Here is a 23,843-nt window from a genome sequence, read left to right on the forward strand (position 1 = left end):
GCCGGAATTTTAAAAACGACAGAATTCTATGAAACAGAAGTCACTTACTGGAAGACTCTTCCTCCTAAAAAAAAATAAATAAAAATAAAACAAAATAAAATACCGGGATTTGAACATATCGAGGTGTTAAGACTACTGTAATTCTTATTGTCTACATTAAGTATGCTACTGGAAACACAGTTTAAAATTATTAAATTGTTTAATTGATCTTACTAATGATAAATATATTTTCCGCCCTCGGGTGGTTTTGGGAGGCTAGTACTTCCTCGGGCAAAAAAGCAGTTTTCCGATACTCCTTCGAAAAGTCTCCTTTACGAACCTCGTTACGGACCTCGCTTTCGGCTCGGGCCGCAAATCTCTCAGTTCGCAAACAAAGACTTTTCAAACTCGTAGGAAAACTACGATTTCTAAATACTAAATTAAAAAAAAAAATTAATTAGCATAAAAATGGTTATATGGATAAAATCGGATAATGCGCATTATTACGCATTAAATATTAGTATTTTATGCATGTAATGAATAAACTACCGACCATTTTTTTATACCTAAGTTTTTTTTTGCAATAAAATAATGCTAATAATTACTGTTGTAAATAAATTATTTGATAAATAAATAAATTTTTAAAATAAACATATACAATAGAGTTGCAGAACGTATCAATAGTTTTTGAGGGCGCTTATTTCGAATTCGATAAACAAATTATGTTCAAATGTCACATAATTATGTAAATATAATAATTTATTAAATTAATGATTAATAAATTATGTAAGATCATTTTATACGTAAACATCGAGTTATATATCGTTAAAACATGTATAGTTACAAATTACTTTAATGGTTTTTGAGGGTGCTTATATTTAAAATTTGATAAGCGATTCAGGGCATTACGTCAATAAATAATTGTATAAAAAAAAATTATTTTTAACAGTTTCAAATTTCTTGCAAGAATAAAAATTATATAAGAACCGCAAAATGCCTGCAGAAAAATCCATTTCAAGCCAATAAAACAAAGAACCAAAATTTGCTATACGTACCTATGTAATCGAGAATGTCAGATAGCAGCGTTGGCGTAGTTTGTTTATTCCACACTACGCTCCATAGGGCTTGAATCCATAAATTAGGATTTTGATAGCCGTATTTGTAGCAAGTACTTAAAACGTGTTGGCAGTCTTTTCTTCTCATGTAGTACAACAATATATCCTGATGTCTGAAAATTTTTTATGACTGTTCAAATTTTCATGTGGTATCTTTCGTAACATATCGTTTTTAAACAACAAAAATGAAATGAAACTTGCAATTTTCTTTCCTCGTATAAGTAGACGACTCCTTCTTTAAAATCGTGCTGTTGACAAAGTATTAATAATTGATGTTTATCATAACATGCATTGGGATTTTTTAGCAGGTAAGCAATTTTCTGTTCACATTGTAATCTCAAAATTTCATTGTTTAAAGACGACCACACATGTAAATAATGTTCGACTAACGTATTGTACACTGTTGTACTCCATCTGTAAAATAGTATATAAATTTCTTGCAATTAAAATTATGTGTTTTCATTTAAATTTCAAATCAACTTATAAAATCATAACTATAAAGATGCAGTAAATGAAAAAAAAAAAAATTATAATTATAATAAGAGTAAGAATTATTACTAACTTGTAATCAATTTTAACCAAATGTTCCAAAAATTCTACTAATCTTTCAGAATTGTTCATAAATAAATGTAGATAATCTTCGGGATTAGCTTTTTCTGGACAATTTTCCTAAAGTAAAATTTTATCGTGTAGATTATTTGTTTTAACAATTTAAAAAACCCTTTCCCACTAGCAGCCCTCTACAATTAAAAAATACCTTTTTGAAACAACTGATTCTAACACACATTTTAGTAATTAAATAAGACGTCCAACGATAGTTGGTAAATTATTAAAAATAATATCCAATGGTGGTACTGTCATATTTTTTATTTATTTAAAAACAAAACAACGTTTCGATCGTTTGGACAATGTCCCTGCCATCATCAGGTACAAAAATCTCTGACTCTTATGAAAGGGATGTAAAGTCGTCATGAGGACATAGAAATATAATAGTATAATCTTTTTGCCCCAAATCTCAATTTGTTTGGACTTTGCTAAAATTGTAGGGCGACATAAAAGCTTGAATCACTTGATGCTCAGTAAAAACGAGAAAAATATCTTCCCTGAGTGTAGATCGAACGCACAACCTTCTGTTTACTAGAAAGTTGCTCTACCACTTGAGCTACCGAAGAGCCGTACATTCATTCGCACCGGAGGTTTGATTAAGTTCTCGTTCTTTATTTGATTTGTTTTTACCTCAAGTTCGATTTTTTATAGGTTTATTAGAAAATGATTATAATGCTTGTAGTTAAGTAAGAAATTTAATATTACTCTAAGAGGTATACAAGCAATATTGAAACATTTATCATCGTATCGGCACACATGTGGATGGTGGCACTTTTATTTGAGCACTCTTAAAATTATATTATCCATAAAAATACTTCTTTCGTTCTTACTTAACATCAAGTGATTCAAGTTTTTATTGCGCCCTATAAAATCAACAAAGACCAAACAATTCATCTCTTCAAAATTTGGGATAAAAATATTATACTGTTATTATTATATATCATCGAGTTTATAATCTAGATATGGCTCAGTACTATATATTTGCTATCGAAAAGAGGACATGTATGATTTTAAAAATGCTCATATAAAAATGCCGCCATCCACCAATGTGCCTATGAGATGATAAATTTATCAATATTGCTTATATACCTTTTATAGTAATATTAAATTTCTTACTTATTTACAAGCATTAGAATCATTTTATAATATACCTATTAAAAATCGGGCATGAGGTAAAAACAACTCAAGTTAAGAACAAAATCATTTCTAAACTTTTGCCACAGTGTTGCCAAATAAAGGAAAAAGCGTAAAAATTCGTGCTTCACTGGAATTTAAGCTTAAAAAAATCGCCGGATAGCTTCTATAGTTTTTTTGCAATACTCTGTTAGAAACCAAGTCTCTTGCATGTGTGTCTAAATGCTATGTATACATACATAGAACGCCAACATAAAAATTACTAATAACATTTCAGTTACACCTAAATATCTTCGCGAATTTTTAATTAATGGAAATAATTTTTAATGGAGATTAAATATATTAAGACGTATTGTTACTATAAATTTTTTAATAATTTTTAGCGCCAAATTAAAATTTTAAATCGTTGACTATTTTCAATCTTTCAAAGAAAAGAAGTAGGTAATAATTCTAGATAATGGTTGATAATAGTATGAAGTAAAATTACTGTTAATTTTTTGAATCTATTTGGAGCCAAATTTTAATTTTGAACTTCTGGTTATAGCATTTTTTCGAAGAAAAGTCGTTTTTTCGAGATGATTTGGCGAATTTTAAATAAATAATAATAACTCCTATTGGAGGTTAAAGATGGCATTAAGTAACGTTGCTGAAGGTTTTTTGAAAATTTTTGAAGCCAAATACTAATTTTGAACTGGTGATTGTCTCGCTTGTTCAAAGAAAAGACGTATTTTTTGAGATAATATAGCGAATTTTAATTTTTTTTTTTTTTTTTTTTTTTTTTTTTTTTTACCGGGTTAACACGACAGCCTACTTGGCCTAGTCGCGGAGGCCACCCACTCACCACCTATGTGTGGGGGTGTATTGCCACACCCATCTCTAAACCTTTTTCCTCGCATCCTATACCTGAATCCATGGGCACAGTGTGAGTATCTCCGGTGGAACACCTTGCCAGTTAAGCTGACACTCTGCATCGATGGTGCATTGGGTCCACTCACCACTGTGTAGCCTTTCCCCGGAGAAGACTCCATTATTCCAGGACGTCCACTCCTCGCTGGTTAAGCTGGCGCTCTCTGCCGAAGCATCGGATCCAGGCTAATTAGCATCCCCGGAGAAGCCCCGTGTTTCAGGGGCCACTCCTCACCGGTAAGGCCAGCGATCCCTGCCCGACGCCTGGCATCGGGTCCACTAATCCCTACCTATAGCCCTAACACTGTTTTGCATTCACCCAGACCCGAAAACTTGTGGGGCAAGGAAAAAACCCTGGAATTATTCTGAAGGAAAATTCCACGGAAAAACCCGCCCCGAAACAGCTGGGATTACATAGGAACTTTTCCCGATGAAAACAGTTTTTGAAAAAATCTGCATTCACTGGGAATCAAACCCACGACCCCTAGAACTGCGTTGTATCAGTAACAAGCACGCTTACCACTGAGCCAACGCCGCTTTTTATAGCGAATTTTAATTAAATGGTGATCATTCTTGATATGAGTTGAAAATAGTATCGAGTACCGTCACTGTAAGTTTTTCAAAAATTTTGGTTACGAAAAGTATTTAAAAATTTACAGTAATGATACTTTATACTACCTTCCATCCTCTATCAAGAATTATTACTATTTATTCAAAATTTCAGATAATATCTAAAAAAAAAAAGTCATTTCTTCGAAAACATGAGATAATTAGAAATTAAAAACTTGAATTGGGCTCAAAAAATTTCAAAAAAACTTACAGTAAACTTACTTGATACTATCTTCAACCTTAATCGAGTATTATTACCGTTCAATCAAAATTCACTGTGATATCCTGAAAAAAACGTCTTTTCTTCAAAACCGAGATAATCAGCAGTTTAAAATTTTAATTTTGTGCTAAAAATTATAAAAAAATTTACAATGATGATACTTTTTTTTATCTTTAATCTTCAAAAAAGATTATTTCAATTGATTTAAAGATTTCAAACATATTTAGGAACAAAATAAACTATCAAAAGAAACTATCGAAAGACTTTTTAAGCTTAAATTCCAATGAAGCACAAATTTTTGCACTTTTTTCTTCATTTGGCAACATTGTGCTACGGTGCGAGTGAATTTACTGCTCCGCGGTAGCTTAAGTGGTGAGGCAAACATCTAGTCAAAAGGAGGTTGTGCGTTCGATCTGCACTTGCAGAGGAAATTTTTTTTGTTCTTAGTTAACATTAAGTAATTCAAGTTTGTTTTTCGCCTGATAAGATCAACAAAGTCCAAACAATTCATCAATTACATATAAACATTACGATTTTCATCCCTTTCGTAAGAATCAGAAAGTTTTGTACCTAATGAGGGCCAGGACGTTGTCCAAATGGTTGAAACGTTGTTTTGTTTTTAAATAACTAAAAAATATTACAGTACCATCATTAGACGTTGTTTTTAATTACAAATTTTAGTATTTAACATTCCTGTAGAAATGTAGGAAAATTCATAAACAACACAACTAAGTATATACATACGTACTTAGTTCTTGTATATTTCAATAATAATTATGATCGACAGTTCTTTTCTACTTTTATAAAACCAACAGTTTTTATGAAAAAGATTTACTATACATTTGCTTATAATAACTTGCTTATTTCAGGAGTCAATCGTAAGTTTTCTGACTATTTATATAGGACTGGTGTCCGTAAGTGTTCAATCAACAACATTTTAGTACAGATTTTTACAAAAATTATGTTAATAAACTTTTATAATAGTTATTTATTCATTGTTAATGAATAACTTACATTTTATTGACATAATTTCCAAATAAAAGATTTTAGTCATGAAGTTTCAAAACTCGCAATATACTTTAAATACAAAGAGATATAAAATTACAGTAAAATTATACATTTCAGTTATCATACAAAGGTAATTAGCTGATATTTCATGTTTTATTTAAAAATGTTTTTAATTTTTCTTAACGATTCATATTTATGGGAGTATCAACTTTACTGTTATGTTTATGGTGATAAAAATATTCAATTTGTCAAAGAATAAGATAAATGTTATTTATGTTAACATTTACAGTATAGTAAAAATATGCAAAAAAAACACAAAACAGTAAATTAATAAGCTTTATGATTTGTTAATAAAAATTTTAGAGACATGATTGCGTCTACATTTACTCATACGTAGTATAAAGAAGTATACATTTTTTTCAGAAAGCTTAAGAAAATTAAGTTAAATGATGGATTTAGAAGGGAAACAAATAATGCACTCCTAATAAAAACTTTTCAAAAATATACAGTACTAAAATCTTAGTAATATTTATGTATGATAACGCCTTTTAAGGAGGTTTGGGGAAAAAGTGCAAATTGTAGAATCTTGCCAAAAAAAACGTATGTTACATTTGGGCATACCAAGGAGTGCAAATGAATTTTTTCAGATTTTTCACCAGAGAAATTTTCGAGAAGAAAATTATTAAATACTGTCAGTTTAACACGGTCTCTTGTAAGAGAACACGGTTAGGTTGCGTTTTAATAGAATATTACGGTACATTATAAATGTGTTATATTTAAAAAATACGTTTTTATAGATACCTTAGTAAAAAAGAAAGATATTCAACAAAAAAATCATGATTCACCGGGCATTTTTCAAAAATATAACCTATTACAGTCGTACAGATTCAAGTTGTAGAGTGCAAGAGAAGGTGCGCGGTAAAGGGGGTACATCTGCGTGAGCAGGGGGACTCTCCGTTCCTTGCCTCTCTGAATGATGCTCCTAAATTTCTTTAACTTCTTGCTAGCAAGCAACAACAGAAAAAAAAAAAAAAATAAAAAAAAATAAAAAACAGTTTGGAATCTTAGAAAATGAAGAAAGGTAATAAATTTTACGGTATCTGACATTGTTAGATAAGTTATATTTAAAATGATTGAAGATGTTAAATGCACGATGCATTGTAATTTAAATTGATAAGAAACAATTTTTTTAATCATAACCTACTAATTTGGCCGAAAATTTTTTTTAGGGGGGTTTATTTTTACTTTTTTTTTTTTTCTAAAATATAAGTCATATTTGTTACCTTAAACAGCTGCTGGTTAAACCCATTTAGTCTTTTGTTTGTCCCTATAACTCACATGAAGTCTGTTTCGTTTCAATTTTTATTTTCTTTTAAAATGAAACAGTCGGTAAATGTCACTACAAAAATTTTTTTTTATAATTTAGTAAGTGTGCTCTGTATAAGTTGAAAAGTGCAAAGTCCGTGCTCTGTTTATGAGAAATCAGCACATTTTAGTGATAATGTGAGAGGTGAAATTTTTCAGTTAAAAAATCATGCGTCAAACTGGGACATAATAATCAACAATTGATAATTGGCTAAAAGTGAAAAATCCTACATTTTTTAATAAGTAGTTTATTTAAAGGGTGGGATTTCAGTGGGTTAGACACTTGCTAATAAATCACAATACTATACTTACAGTTAAATCAATTAAACACTTTATTAATCAAAAGCCGTCGTGCAGTCATTATACTTTCGAAGTATTTTATTATTATTATTATTATTATTACTATTATAATTATTATTATTATTATTATTATTATTACTATTGTTACTATTATTTTTCCTTGTACGATTACTATTATTGTAACTACTACCACTACTGGAACTACTGTTATTCTTACTACGATTATTATATTTGTTATTTTAACTACTACCACCACTACGGCTAGAACCATTATTATTATCACTGCTTGTATTATTTATTACTACCATTCTTACTATTATCATCATTACTGGTAAAGTTACCGCCATTTCTTTTCTTTATTATTAATTAAGTATGCTCGCTCTCTTATTAATAACTAGCATTAGTTTAGCAATAACGTTAGTTGTAAGAAATACCAGCTGTAAAGAGAGACGGGAAAAAATATAAGATACTGTCTCCCCTCTCTCTAGTATGTTGAACTAGGAAGAGGATTTTCTAAAATTTGCAAACTATCACGTGCTTAAACCTGAGTGACAGCCCCGAATTATGCGAGGGCGTGGTCGAGGAAACACGCCTTCCCATTCGATGATCGCTTTCCCTGTTCGCACTCGGGACCTCTTTCCAATACCGCAACTTTGCATGTACGCAAGATACTGCTGCTCTTTATTGGTGGTTCTTCGATCATTCTCGATCCGCTCAGTCAAGGTCCTCTGTCTCTCATACAATTTATCAGTCAATTCAGGTTGCCTTCCGAAATTAGCAATCAATGAAATAGTACCTTTGCACCGTCTCGCTAGAGTGGCTGGTGTGAAGTTAAACCTCCCTCACGTACCTCATCACCTCGCATCGCGGCCTATCTTCATCTATCTGACTGCCTAACAGGAGATTAGCGAAAAGGAATCCCAAGCAACAAGCGAAAGCATAGCTCAAAACCTGATGCGTTAAGCCGACGTAATACTTAGTTTTAAGAAAAATGAGATAACGATCTTGAGCGTGGGCTTTAAGACAGGTGAAATATAACTGAAGGATAGATGGCATGCTTAGGTTGATTGCCTTAGCATTAATTTGTATTTTTACAAAGGAAGCGAAACGTCGCGTCGCTTGATCTCTTTGAAGTCTTAAAAAAAAACAAAGTAAAAATGGGTATCCTTCCCTATCTATTTTTTTTTATGTATATATGCACGTAAATAAACATGCATAAATATTACATATGTATAATATGACAATAAAACCTTTGGAAACAAGAAGAGATGCTGTATTTTGAAAAAAAAGAAAAATTAGCTAAAAATAATAATTTTGTTCTCGAGATGGAACCTACATAATCAAAGCACACAAATAGAGAAACGGTGGAATATGCACAAATATAACCTTAATTTCCTCGTTTTTCGACTCTATCTTGGAGGACGTGTCAAAATAAATTATTATTTCGTATGGCATGTGGGTAAAATTGATAGGAGAACATGGGGTAGGGTGGGCCACTTCTTGTGATTAACTGATTGTGATGAAGAGTTTTAGTGTTTTACTATTGACAAATATGTAAATTTGAAGATGATCACTTTAACTTTAGTTTGCAATACTTTTTAAATTGGATTTTTAACATAGTTTGGTTTTAATAATTCGACAACTAGAGCTATCAAAAAGAGTCACTCGTTCCCCATTAGGAGGTACGAGTGAACAGGGGGTTAGGCACGTATGGGCGCGGGCTTATGCGTGTACAAAAAATAGAAAAAATACACAGTGCGTATATAATTAAGAAAATAGAATGGAAACTGTGTTCAAGTAATACTGGACGTGAATATTATTTGACGATGTTTTATAAGAAATTTTCTAAACAGCATGGTCTCTTATACAATTATAAAATAATAAGAGTCCCCATCAGCCCAAGAACGCTTTTTGGATTTAGCATGATAACTGCGTACTATGATACCTAATTACTTATGTTTACTAACTATAAGCTACCTACAAATTACTCTAATCCACGCAACAGCAACAAAGACAGTGAACCTTAACCTACAATTTTCACAAACGACAGCTGATAGCAGGGAACTGATATATCTATACATATAAATGTGGCGCACTTGTCGCTACCGTCACTCAAACTACCCGGGCTCATCCGTACCCCACATGGGTGTCCACGCGTGCCCTTTAAAGACAGGCTTTTGAATTAACAATATCTTTCTTAATATTTATCGTAAAGAATGCAAAAAAAAAGTGTAAATTAAAGCTTAACACCCCAGCTTTCCAATGATTTCATAAGAAACCGTGCTCATCAAACTTAAGTCAATTTGCCAAGAACTTGAAAATTGGATCTGTTGGGAATTTTTCGACTCAGAGTTAAACGATTTATTATTAAAAAGGAGGGCTATTTCTCTTGTACATTTGTATAGAGGATAAAATTATAGATGCTATATATGCTTATTAAAAAATAATCAGCTCAAAATATATTTTTGTTTCTGAGATCCATCCCACCCTTATCCGAGCCAGGATGTCCATTTGACCCTATCTTCCCCTATGGACGTTTAGAAAATCTTCGGAAAATTTTTATTACAACATAACGTCTCAAAATAAGACAAACAGTCGTATCTCAAAAAGGAAGCCAGAAAGGCCAAAAATAATTCTTTATTTAGAAAAAAGTATTGGGATGCAAAAATATGTGTTACACAAATTTATACGGACAATATTAATAATTCTGAAAATAATAAAAGTCATATCTGAAAAGGAAAGCTACATCGTACTTATCCTAACTATAAATTAATTTATTTTCTATTCTTTATCATGTGAGATAAAAATAATTGTCATGAAACCAAAACCTGTATTCTTATTATTAATTTCGAGATTAGTAGAAATGTGTAAAGAGTGGGTAAAGTTTAAAATTACGTTATAAATAATTATAAAAACGATTTTAATAAAAATTTTAGTTGTACTATAGCTATGTCTAGTGTTTTCTTTGATCTCAATCGGATAGAGTAAATTATTTTGCTTTCATGGTAGCCAAAATTTGAAAAAGTTTTAATTTGTCCAATACAAAGATTCAAACATCAATTGATTGTACATATATCTGATGCCATATTAATGCATAAATAGTATACAATACACCTTAAGGGTGCAAAAGCAAAGTCAGTCTCAGATCTCACGTATATAGTTGACTGAGGCGAAGCGAAGGGTGACCGTTAACGTGAGACGTAGACTTCTTTACTTAATTACATAGGATGATACAACTTCTACCAATGCTGCACCGATAATAACAATTTTTGTCCCGTATAACGGAATTAAATTAAATTCTTTCAATGCAGTATAGTAAAAATTATCGTTTCGTTCTACATTACATGACCAACGAATCGTACAGGTATTTAAACATATATTATAGTAAACATAAAAGGACTTAGAATGAGCAAATTGCGTTTAACATACGTATTTTTATATATATATATATATATATATTATTATTACCATTTGTACCAACATGTATAAAGGAGAAAAAGACGTACTCAATGAATTAGTTGAGGCAAGAAAAGCTGTGAAAAAAAGTACAGATAGTTAAAGTTTGGGAAAGATAAATTTGAAAAAGTTCTAAGTGAAACTTGTAAACCAATAGCAGGTCTTTTAAAGGAAATTGTTACTATAGTAGTTATTATAGTAGTTATTATCTATAACTACTTGAATAAGATAAGAATAAAGACGTTACAAAAGCAAAAACTAGAGAACCACCCAACGATAATAATAACACGGTGTTCGAGTCTGCTGTAAGTGAAAGTGATGTCAATACGATTTAAGATACTGATTAAATAAATAAAACTGTATAATGTATGACTCATAGTGTTAAAATCGATGAAAACTTATCTAGCAGCTCATATATGTATATGCTTGATAATGCTAAAAAAATGTTATTGGATTTGATGTACGGTGTACGAAAAGAAAATTAAACATACCGAATGAAAGTTTACCAATATATTTTGATAATGATGAAATTATAATGGACAAACTCGAGTTTTCAATGACTGATGGACTAACGAAACTACTATTAAAAAAAACATCCTGTTCCAACTCTCACAACGCAGAAGGATTTGCAAAAATTTTACTAGCTTTTAAAAACGTCGAGTGTTTATAGAAAAGGATTTGATAAAAATGGACTCCTAGGAAACATAATAGTCATGAGTTTAATCAAATTATGCCTCTAATGTTCAATGGCGTTCTAAGTAAAACAGAAGGATTATTACTACCACATTACAAAATTACCTGAAAAACGCAGCAGCATATATGACAATCCGAATGAATTTGTGGGTTGTTTACAATTACTCACTGCTAAAAGATCGGCAGGGAATACAAGTCATGACAATGAAACTGTATTAATTAGTAAAGAGCTGTGTGAGGGGTGTATATATTAACGTAAGCAGTAATTTTTTTTAGTATCAAAATAAGCCTTGACGTATTTGGTTGAAAACTAGGTAGGACTAAAGGCAGTAATCAAGGTCCTCCAGGTGTCGGATACAAACTTACTACTTATAGACAGTATAATTTAGATAATAAGGGATTGTACAATGTTTCAGCACCAAAACAACCTCAAGATGCTGTTAACTGGGCTTACTTAAGTAAAAGAATTAAAAGTATTGAAAGAGAAATAAGTATCGTTCAAATTTTCATGTACATATCCAAAAAAATTCTTGTTTGTTCAAGATTAGTTAACAAAAATAAATCTGGACGAGTTCTTAAAGAACTTCACAAAACAGCGAGACAGCTTTATCCTTGTCGAAAATTTTCCGTGCGTGGCTTCGATAAGACTTGGCAAGCAAACCTTATCAAAGTTCAGTCTGACGCTATCAAATACTGTAGGTATATACTTACTGTTACATTGAAGAACGGAAGCGTGCCAGTAAACTTGCAAACTGACCATGGCAAGGAATTTTACAACTTAAAGTTTCAAAATCTCATAGAAAACTACAAAATAAACTTATACTTAACTTACAGCAACTTTAAAGCACTTATATGGGAACGATTGAACCATTCATTAAAAGACCTCATGTGGAAGCAATTCAGCATACAAGGCAATTAAAAATGGTTTCATGATTTACTGACGTTGATTGAATTATGTAATATTAGAAAACATCAAACAATTAGTATGAAACCAATAGACATCTCTGCTGAAAATGAAATTCAAGTCCTGACAAAATTTAAAAAAAGATTTGGACGTAGCAGCAAACCAAAACCAAAATTTAAGGTTAGTGATAAAATACGAGTAAGCAAAATAAAGTGAGCATTTAAAAAAGACTATACTCCCAATGGGTTGACAGAATTATTTACAATTACTTATGCAACAGGAACAAATACAACTAAGTATCGTCTGAAAAATTATCGATATCAACCTATCTCCAGAGGTTTTTACGAACAGAAACTGCAGAAAACCAAAAAACTTGATATTAACATGGTAGAAAAAGTTCTTTGAAGAGGTAGACAGCAAGGTCTTGTCAAGTTACTAGGTTTTAACAGCACTCACAATAGTTTAATTGATAGGAGTAAATTATGAAGAAATCTTTTTCAATTTTCCGTAATAAGTAAGAAAAATTTTTTTTTTTTCATATAATGGATCAAATACTACTAAAATGAAACATTTTTCAATTTTTTTGGTTACCACACATATTTTATGCGGAATCATCTCAGAAATTTATTTCGTTGGCAAAACACCTTTTAGTGATTTTATTGAGTTTTTTAGGATCTTTCTGTAACATTTTACATGAATAATAATTATTTGAGCTGCTCAAACACTTTTTTTTTTCTCAAGATAATAAAAAAATTGTAAAAAATCATGCTAATCAGTGAGAAATCAAGGCTTTTTACTCGGTCTAACGTTTTGAGAAACGGCTACTGACGGCGATAGAGGATCCTGTTGTTTTTTTAGTCTAGTTCTATTTGAACCTCTGGCTAAGAGTATATAATAAGTATGTAATAAGCTCTGCTTATATGAACACTTCCTTGTATAAAACTAGCCCCTCCACTGCAGCTTTCTCCTCCACTGTGGCTTGTTCCTCCATCGCAGCTTCCCCCTCGATTTTTGGTGGCTCTAGGTTAACAGTATTCTCTCTTTCTATTTGTTCATTATGAGTTGCTGTTTCAATCCCTACTTTTTCGTTTTTGATCAGATAAGCTATCTTTCTCCTTTCTCGTTCTTTCCCTTGATTTACTGATCATCTCTCTACTATGCTGTAATGACTCCATGGTAGGGAGACTGTAGAACCAGATTGAAAATTGCATTTGCTATCATGCGCACTTAGTGCATAGCCTTTACTACTGAGTTTTCAACACCCTTGGCTTTGATTAGTGGCTTTTGATCTTTAATCTTTACATTGTACATTTTGCTTCTTAATCCTACAAATTCCAATATAACTTTTTATATTGCACTCATCCTTCATGAGGCCAACAATTTTTTTTATTACTACGAGACATGTTAAAATCTTTATTGATAGGATACTAACGGGTGTCAAATTCTATGATATTTTCCCGCATCACATTGTAGATATTATATTTCATTTCAGACAGAAGTCTGTCGGTGTCTGTACATAAAAGTTGGCATTGATCTGCCATTTGACTTTTCATAAAGTCACAATAAATTCGATATTGGATAGGTTCAAAACCCTAATCCAACATACATTAGCTTCTTGGTTAAGATTTCGGTACGTACTAATTGTATAGCCACCAACTGTTCACTGAATGTATTTACCATTTTACACTTTTCACTGTTATAGTCTATATATTCCTTTAACCATAAACTTTAATTGAACTGTAAAACTCTATCAAATAATGTTGAATAAAGACCATAGTTAACGACTTGTTATAGCGCAAAATAGTGGATCACATATCATTGTTTATCGGATAGTGTAGTCATCAATTTTTTTTGCTGAGACGCTGGAGGTGCGATGTGCTCAGCACAAAAAAATGAATTTGTATGGGCGTCGTGAAGAGTCTTGGAATAGTCAAGATCCACTTCAAGTATGTAATCTATTTCTCCATCATCTATTACGTTTGGAATAAAAACATTTTTAATCCATTTAAAGCCTGCATAAGGCAATAGCTTGGTCATAGCCCATCTACACAAGTTATTATTATTATAATACGAATATTTATCACCGCATCAGCTTTATATCCTTCTTTCATATATGAATTACTGGCCTTGGTAAACCGATTGCAACATTGGCTTATATCACCGCGAATTTCACTCTCTATAAACATAACTATATCTATGTCAATCAATAATATCAATTTCACCTGTAATTTACATATGTATATACTAGTGGAGCTAACGCCCCCCTCCTGTGTGCTCTGCGCGCCAACCCCCCACTAACAGATTGAGTAGAAAAAATGAAAACATTACTCGTGTAATTATCAATGCAGATTGAGAATGAGTTCACACAGCAGAACACGCGAGTCACAAAGGAGTTGATAAAACAGATGATAACATAAGTATTAATTTTCCAATGAAATTTTTAAATAATGTCAGAAAAGGTCTTCCACCACACGAAATAAAACAAAAAATAAATGCTACAGTAGTGTTATTAAGAAATTTAAGTATATCAGACGGTCTTTGTAATGGCACAAAATTAAAAATAATAAAATTATTGAAGTATAATATAGAAGCAGAAATAATAACGAAAGAAAAAAAAGGAAGCAAAGTTTATATTCCTAGAATAACATTGAATACTGGCACCTCATCATCATTACCTTTTGTCTTAAATAGAAAACAGTTTTTCTTTGTATTAGCATTTTCTATGTTTATCAACAAATCACAAGGACAGCGTTTTGATTCCTTAGGATTGTACATTACAAAACCTTTATTCTCTCACGGACAATTATACGTTCCTTTAATCAAGATGTAAGAATCTAAAAAGAATATTTATTCAAATTAAATCCAAGAATTAATTAGAAATTGAAAATATTGTTTAGCTAGAAATTTTTCAGTAATTCAAAAATATGTAACTTTAAAGATCGTTACATTTAAACAGACATATATGTTAATTCATAAAAACCATGAAAAAAAAATATATGAAAAACGTGGAAAGGGTTTTAAAAGAACAGATGGGTTAAAACGACACATGAAATGTCACAACATTAAATTAACAGAATGAATTATTGTTTCAAAAGCTTGATTTTGTTTGTCTATTTAATTATACCTTCTCCGGGATTCTGTTTTTTTGTAAATAAAGTCCTCAGTTAATTAAGAATTTTGTATTTGGGTAAAGCACATATGGACCAGAAAGAGATTCCAAATGTAAAAGTTTATTCAAGTTGAGCAAATAATGGTCCTTCAGAGACATATAGTGAGTAGGGGGGAGAGAATAGACAGAAGGGGACTATGATTAGTGACTTGAAAAATTCTAAAAGCAAGATATGATTTGGGTACTAAATTACATACATTTTTTAACATTCCAGATGGTAAAATGTTCTATAAATAAGTATTTTTGGGAGGAGGTGGAGAGGGAGCGACAGGGAACGGGGGAGGTTACTCAAATATAATTTGATTAAAAATAACGTGAAAACAAGCAAATACTATGTGAATCAAGGGGGAGCTGGTGTCCCTTCTTGCTCTTGTTTGACACAAAAACTTGAGGTTCATGTATATAAATTCCTGCTACCTCTACTATTTCCAAATAGTAATGAAGAAATTGTATGGTAGTTTGGAGTTAACCCACAGTTGATTGAATGTTACAGGTAAACAGTGAATGTCTGAGGAAAAAATATGAAAAAATATTTACACTCGGAAAATTTTTTCAGAAATACAGATTTAGTCGAGCGCGTATAAGAAGAAGTTGAAATAGTTCATTGAAGACAGTTTGTATCAAACGTCTGTAGATAGGTATAATAAACTATAAGAAAAAAAATACTTTTAGTTTAAGAAGAGATATTTTTATTAGGTAAATTCAAATGTGCCAGAAAAAAAATACGAAAAATACTTTCACTACGATAAGATTTTTATGAAGATAGTTTTTTCGAGCGACTATAAGAAAAAAAATTATGGACCACTTGAAAACTGTTTCCTTTAGTGCTGTTTCTATTTTGGCTACCGTTTCTACACCTTTTTTCCTTCTAAAATTTTTTTGTCTGCTGCTTTTCTCTTTCAGATTTGTTGGTTTTTTAAATACTGCTGTAGAAGTAGATAAATTTATTTTGCCACTTTAAAATTAAATAAAGGAAATACAAAAAAATGAAAAAAAATGTAATAAAATGAAATATGAAAAAAAATAAAACAAGAAATGGAAAAAAAAAATAAAACAAGAAATAAAGAAAAAAATGAAAAAAAATGTGATAAAATAAAATATGAAAAAAAAACAAGAAATGAAAATAAAAAAAATAAAACAAGAAATAAAGAAAAAAAAAACAAAATAAAATAAAAAAAAAACAACAAACCAGGGGGGATAAATGGGTCATGGGACCCACGGTAAGAACGAAGTTCTTTAAACATGAGATGAGTATAGACACAATTTCTCAGGTAACAAGGGGGTCACCAGACCCACAGGAGGAATGAAGCTCTGTTAACGTTAGTACTGCATTCATGTTGTTTACGAAAACAAACACTTGAAAAACGAATAAAAAAAAAAAAATAAAAAAAATATTTTACTACTCACGATGGTTAAACTTCGTGAGAACGTCGTGCATAAATACAGTACTCACGAAGTTCAACCATCGTGAGTAGTAAAATATTTTTTTTGTTTTTTTTTTCATATTTTATTTTATTACATTTTTTTTCATTTTTTTCTTTATTTCTTGTTTTATTTTTTTTTTCCATTTCTTGTTTTATTTTTTTTCATATTTCATTTTATTACATTTTTTTTCATTTTTTTTTATTTCCTTTATTCAATTTCTTTCTTATTTTCAAATTTAATCTTTTTTCTTTCATTCCCTTTTTTTTTTTTTTTTTTTTTTTTTAATTTATATAATTATGTGACATTGTAACATAATTAGTTAGTCGAATTCAAAATCTCAAAAACCATTGATACGTTCTGCAACTCTGTCGTATATGTTTATTTTAATAATTTATTTATAAAATAATTTATTTATAACTGTAATTATTAGCATTACTGTAATGCCAAAAAAAACCTCAGGTTTAATAAAAATGGGTCAGTATTTTATGCATCAAATGCATAAAATACAAATATTTAATGCGTAATAACGCATCTTATTATGTTCAATCTACATTACCATATTTATGCTAATTAAATTTTTTTTTTTTTTTTTTTTTTTTTTTTTTTCAACACAAATACACAATTTATCATTATTTAAATGTAGCATCAGTGAATGCATATAAAGATGGAATATTATAGTTACGAACCGCACGATAAGTACAAGAAACCGACTTTCTCTAATCGGCAGCGCTCGTAGCAGAGTGGGAAAGGTGCTGGACTCATGTGCATGAGGTCAAGGGTTCAAATCTCTTTAGTGGAAAATGTTTTTTTTTTTTTTTTTTTTTTTTTTTTTTTTTTTTTTTTTTTTTTTTTTTTTTTTTTTTTTTTTTTTGTAGAATTGTAAATGAAAAAAATTCAAAGTGAAAGAAAAATTACTGTGGGAAAATAAAATTAAATGCTTGGGAGTGTGAGGGGTAATGGTGGGTAGAGGTGTGGAGAAGAGTAACACGGCACGGTTGGCTGATATACATATATAGTGGGGAGAGGGAAAGTGTGTAGAGAACAGTTGGTGAGGGGGACGGGGTAAGGGGGGGAAACTTGAAAGGCAGAGACTTTGGGTGAAACCACTTTCGTTTCAAAAAAAAAAAAAATCTGTCGGTTTTCAAATTCCAGCCCCCCGAGTAACGGGACATAAAGAACTTCGTTCTAAAAATAATGCACACAATGATGCTCCAATGGATGCAAAAAATAGTTTTTCCCTACTCATTAATTTTTACATGTATAATGCTGTTTGCAGTTAAAGAATAGACATAGTAGTAGTCATAGTTGTATTGTTTTCTAATACAGCAAATTTTTGGCATAGCTGTTTGACTGCCTATTTATACGGGGTGCCAGTCCCTCAGAAATTCATTCATTTATTTGTCGATATGGATTCACGCCAAGTATTTTTTACAGTGATGGAGCATTTAGAAATAGAAGTCTGCAAGGAATCGTTCAAATCTTAACCAACCACCAACTCCCAGGATGCAGGACTGCTTGTCACTGACCATCTATTGCCACGGCCACAAGATAACTCTTAGGATGTGGGGCCATTCGTCGCCAAATGCCTTTTGTTATCGCTGCAACTTGTAGAAGAGCTGGTTGAATTGATAAAATATTAAGTCCTACTCCTTCAGGGCCCTAGAGTAAACTCCTAGTATCTCTAATAATTATTCAAATAGTTTCTTATTGTTACAGCTTTCACTACAGCCACGTTATCATTTCCACCTTGCAGTAGTAGGTTTAGAAAAAGGCTATTTTATATATTTAGTAACTGCGGCGGGGGAACGATTGTGCGCATGCGAGAGAGGGAGAGCAAGACAAATGGACTAACAGATCTTAGCGCTGGCTGGTACGGAGATCATATCCAATCGCTGTGTGCAAGTTCAGTGCTGCTTCCATTTTGCCGAATTTTTCATGTTAAGGTAAATAGGAGGAAACGAGTTGACGCACCCTTCACTGGCAGATTTGCCAGATGATTTCATAAGACTACATGTAAAAGTGTTAGGCATGCCTAAAGAAATTTCACTTTAATAATATTAATAAGAAAAAAGATATACATTAAGACTGACCATAGTTAATGATACGAAAGAAGCTTTGGGGATTATCGTGTGGATGGGGAGCAGGTAATTCCGGTACAGTAAACAAATGAATTAAAGTTGTCGAATTATCATAGTGAGTAGCTTCGCTAAAATGCGGAGTAGGGGCTCGAACCGATCAACTAAGTATTAGCAAGACTTTAGATTAAGTGCAGAGCCACGACCGCTGTCGAGAGCAGCTGTATTAATTGCGCTGCTAGGTGCATTATTATGTTCTGAGTAGTGCACCGGTGCACCAACACACGGGCACTGTCTTGGCTGTCCGAACCACGCCGCGTCCTTGGCACCTCCACAGATTAGTATGCCATCATCTCAGATAAAATTTCTTGTAACGTCACCAGCTGGATATTTCAGTATTCGACAACTCTTGACAATCTCCTCGTACATGTCTTGGCATCCCTCGACAGATTTTATATCCTTTTTTCTTTTGAACTGCTTCGCTCTCTCTTTTCACCTTAATATCGTTTCTTTACAAAGTAGCTTCATTAGTATTGACTGACCAGTTGACGTAATTCTTATCAGACACCGCAGGTAATATAAATGATTCCCAAGTTGGTGATGGATGTATCCAACGTATATCCCAGTTAAATTTTGCGCGAATTACCTACTCGACTGCCTGAGACAGTATCCCAATCTATATCCCACCGTCCTGTCATCAAGTTAGAGGCTTATGTTATGGAAGAAGCTTGGGGAATATTCGTATACATGGGGAGCAGGTAATTTCAATATATTTAATAAATGAATTACAGTTGCTGGATTGTTATAGTAAGTAGCTCTGCCAAAAAGGCGAAGCAGGAGCTCGAACCAATAAACTAAGGATTTGCGAGACTTTAAGCTAACCACTGAGCCACGACCGCGGTCAAATTCGACTGTATTAATTGCGCTGCTAGGTGCATTATTGTGTCCTCAGTTGTCCGCTAGTGTACCAACTCAAGCCACGTCCAGCCAAGCCACGTTCGTGAAACTACATAAGTTTAAAGACCGCTAGCAAAGTTTGTTGCCCTAGGTACCTAATGTTAATTGCTTTCATCAATATTCACGGCTCTATAATGTCCTTGTAATTTCGTTGTTTCTATTTGACCAGGAAGCACAGTACTCTTGCATGACATTCTTCTGCTATTCGTTTGAGCAGTGTTTCAAGTTATGTTAGTGATGGTACACGTCCAAATGTTAAAGGTGAACGTATTTTCAATGCAGATTATGTTATGCTTAGTGGTACCACTGGCCAAAGCGACAAGGATATTGAATTTATTGCTCTTATACTACGAACTTCAGCTCTAAATGACAATCCCACTGAAGTGAGAGTAAAACTATCTCGCATGGAAAATTGCTTTGAAATGTTGAATTGCTCATGTCAATGTCCTGCTGGCATCCTTAGAAAGTGCGTATACTCTGTAGGTGTCTTAATGTATCTAAGTTGGTAAGAATACAATAGTAAAGGTTATTTATTAAGTTTACAATGTGATAGAAAAAATGTTATTTTACTTTAAATACCAATATAGAAGAAATTGAAATGTCGGATTTCTCGGTTTACAGTACGTTGTGCTCTGTAACAACTGTACTTTTAATGTTTTATCACTTTACTTTCATAAGTGTCAGCTGCGACCGCACGTAGATTACTTGAATTTGTTGCATAGCAAGAATGGCAATGATCTTGTAGTTCTCTAATAACATCTACCTTATCTACGATTGTGTAACTGACTGTGCTATAAAAACTATCTTTATAGTTTTTTTCACGAAAATACTGTGTCAATTGAGTAGAATACAGTTTCTCTTTTTTTTAATGAACAAAAAGTACATACAATCATATAAAAATTACAGTCAAAAGCAAATAACATTCAGTTATGCGTATTTTTTTCGTATTTGTCTACAGTTAAGATAACCAGTACGCCTCGCGAATTAATTCCGATAATTGTCGAGAAGCAAGTAATGTTCGATCCAACTTTTTGTATCTTTTTTAAATTTTCACCAACAGTAAATTTTCACCAAGGTAAAAGTAACAATACTCGACTTATAGCAAACTAATTTTTTGTATAGTTTTGTTTACCTATGGAGGTTTAGAATGAGTTTCAAGAATTACTTGTACATTATTTACATATAGGGTCCATAAAAGTTGTACTTGTCATTTTTCATTTGTAAAATAGTACTATACTATAATTTTAAAAGCGTACTACCGTTTACTTACAATTAACCAAATGTTTTTGAATTTTCCTATATTTCTGAAGGTAAGTGGATTCAAATTTTTGTTCCAAAGGTATGACCTCAAAATTTTTTTTATTTTACTAATGGCAGAAAGCTCATAGATAAAGGTTTTGAATATGATTGCTCATATTTGTATAATAGTCAAGTATCATTAAATTTCACAGATGATAAGAAAAAAGTTAAGTAGTCTAAACCTACTTTATTTGAATAAAATGAAATTATTATCACAATAGTCATAGTATACCAAAATATTAGGTTAATTTTGGTTCATTACTTGTTACCTGATGATTGAAAAAAAAATATTGATTCTAAAAACATATTTAAAAGTCCTTTTAGTACTGCTCATCAAAAGTACTTGACTGAAATATGAACTTATAAAACAATTTTTTCATTAAAAAAATAAAAAATGAAAAAAAAATTTTAATTACCTTAGCACCACGGTTTGAAATACAATTTGTACATAGAACCTTTAGAAATTGCGTTGCTTCACTAGGAACATTTTCGATAAGTATTTTTCCATACTTTTTCATATTCATTTCTGCCTGCTTTAAATCTAGACTGCCTATGTATTCCAAAGCCTTTTTATATTCTGCTTTATCTTCTATTTGAATGCAAAGATACCAATCATGCTTTTCATGTTTTTTAGCTAAGAACAATGCATCTTCAGGGGAACCTTGTCGACAAACTTTGATAGCTATATCAACATCAAAGTCCACTTCTCGGTCTTTTGTCTATAAAAGAAAAAGTGTTTTTAAATATCGTTTCAAGCATATGAAATGTTTGTATGTACTACATAGGTTTCCTTTTAATTAGTAAAAATTAAATTCAACAATTTGAAAAATCAATTCTTTTATATGGACAGAATTTTTTTTGTATTGTTGCCAATTCATTTTTAGTGATGTTGTAGCATTCATGAAGCTATGGGCAATTAAGAATGCCTAGATTTTTAAAGAAAAAGTAAGTGTACACGTGTTTTATAAGAGATAGGTTAATTCCATATGTTGATTAATTACTTGAAACTTACGTAAAAAGGAGCCGACAACAAAGAATCAAAGCGTCGGTAGTTAAGCCGTACCCTAAGATCTAGTATGTAGTAAGTTCCCACTACAGCACCTGGGGAGGGGGTTGCTTTTCACGGTACACACATTGACCCGTGGAATCACAAATGCAACTAACATTTAGTGTATTCAATACATATATATATATATACACATCCCTAAATTGTATAGTTGTATTGACGAAAGTGAGTCTCAGCCCCCCCGCTCCCCCTCAGCTCCCCCTTGGTTTACGAAGTTATTTGCCTGTTTTAACGTCATTTTTAATTAAATTATATTTAAGTGAGCTCCCTCACCCCCCCAACACCCCCTCCACCTCCCCACAATAAAATTCTTATTTATCTAATGTTTTACCATCATAAATGTTATACAATATACGCAATTAAGTACCTAAGTCGTACCTCGTTTTGAGGATTTTTTTAAACCACTGATCATAGGTCTCCCTCTGTCTATTCACTTTCCCTTACTCACTATGTATCTCTGAAGTACCATTATTTGTTTAACTTGATTGAACTTTTACATTTCAAATCTCTTTCTGGTCCATGTCTACTTTACCCAAATATAAAATTCTTGATTACTTGAGGACTTTATTAAGTAAAAGACAAAAATCAGAAGGAAGTATAATTAATTAGACAAACACATTTAAGCTTTTAAAACAATAATTCATTCTGTTAGCTTAATGTTGTGAGATTTTATGTGTCATTTTAACCCATCTGTTCTTTTAAAATCCTTCCCACAATTTTCACATATTTGTTTTTCGTGGTTTTCATGAATTAACATATATGTCTGTTTAAATGTAACGATCTTTAAAGTTACATATTTTTGAATTACTGAAAAATTTCTAGCTAAACAATATTTTCAATTTCGGGACTCGCGTGTGGACCGCCTTAGCGTACGGACGTCACGACTACAGTGTCCGTGCTAAGGGCCGGGGTTTTTGTGGTTGCTGAAACTAAAAGATAACTTACTGAGTTGGAGACTATAAAAGGGAGACCGGCGAAGTGTAATTTGTAGAAAGGAGGTGAGAAGGGTCGAAGGATCTGCAAAAAGTGTCGCTCAAAGTAATATAGGTAATTGGAGGTTAGAAAGGTGCACGCGGCGCTGGTGTGAGTCTACACATTGTACTGTGAAAAATGAGCGGCAAACAGGGAGAGAGTGCTCTTGAGACCCGCAATACGAGAAACAAAGGGCTAACAGAAGTGAAGAACTCTGAAAAAAAGGAGGCAAAGGTAACGATAAGACAGTCTGGTACAGAGAAAATGGCCGGGAAAAGCGTGTTAAGGCAGTCTACTCTCGATAACCAAGTCACAACGGATAGAAGAGCAAAGAACGTGGATTTCGAGTTTGATTGGAGAGAGGAGGCATGTTTGTGCCGCGCCGTGAGATTGGAGAGCGAGAAAGTAAGAGATGCATGCAGAGAGGAGCTGGACAAAGTACGACAAGAGAGGATAAAGATAGAGAGAGCAATAATTGATCTAAAAGAGCTGGAGATACAGGTAAACAAGCGGCTGGAGGACTGTGAGAAGAGGATAGAACTTTGGGAGAACATCGAAGTGGCAAACAGCGAAGATGGCACGTCA

At 32.1% G+C, this 23,843-nt stretch overlaps 1 protein-coding gene across 1 annotated transcript in view; it reads right to left on the reverse strand.

Annotated features, from left to right (window-relative positions):
• Vps11 (vacuolar protein sorting 11) overlaps positions 1 to 23,843 on the reverse strand; it is a 204,864-nt gene that overhangs the window by 60,063 nt on the left and 120,958 nt on the right. Inside the window, exons 9-12 of the mRNA XM_089592289.1 lie at positions 21,637 to 21,939; positions 1,657 to 1,763; positions 1,296 to 1,508; positions 1,035 to 1,207 (exon numbers count right to left, since the gene is read on the reverse strand). Of these exons, the coding sequence (XP_089448415.1) occupies positions 1,035 to 1,207; positions 1,296 to 1,508; positions 1,657 to 1,763; positions 21,637 to 21,939 (796 nt within the window). The remainder of the gene's footprint in view (positions 1 to 1,034; positions 1,208 to 1,295; positions 1,509 to 1,656; positions 1,764 to 21,636; positions 21,940 to 23,843) is intronic.

Source organism: Copidosoma floridanum, unplaced genomic scaffold, assembly GCF_036245765.1.
Source record: "Copidosoma floridanum isolate Cflo_tuat_1 unplaced genomic scaffold, Cflo_Japanese_pri ptg000015l, whole genome shotgun sequence".
NCBI lineage: Eukaryota > Metazoa > Arthropoda > Insecta > Hymenoptera > Encyrtidae > Copidosoma > Copidosoma floridanum.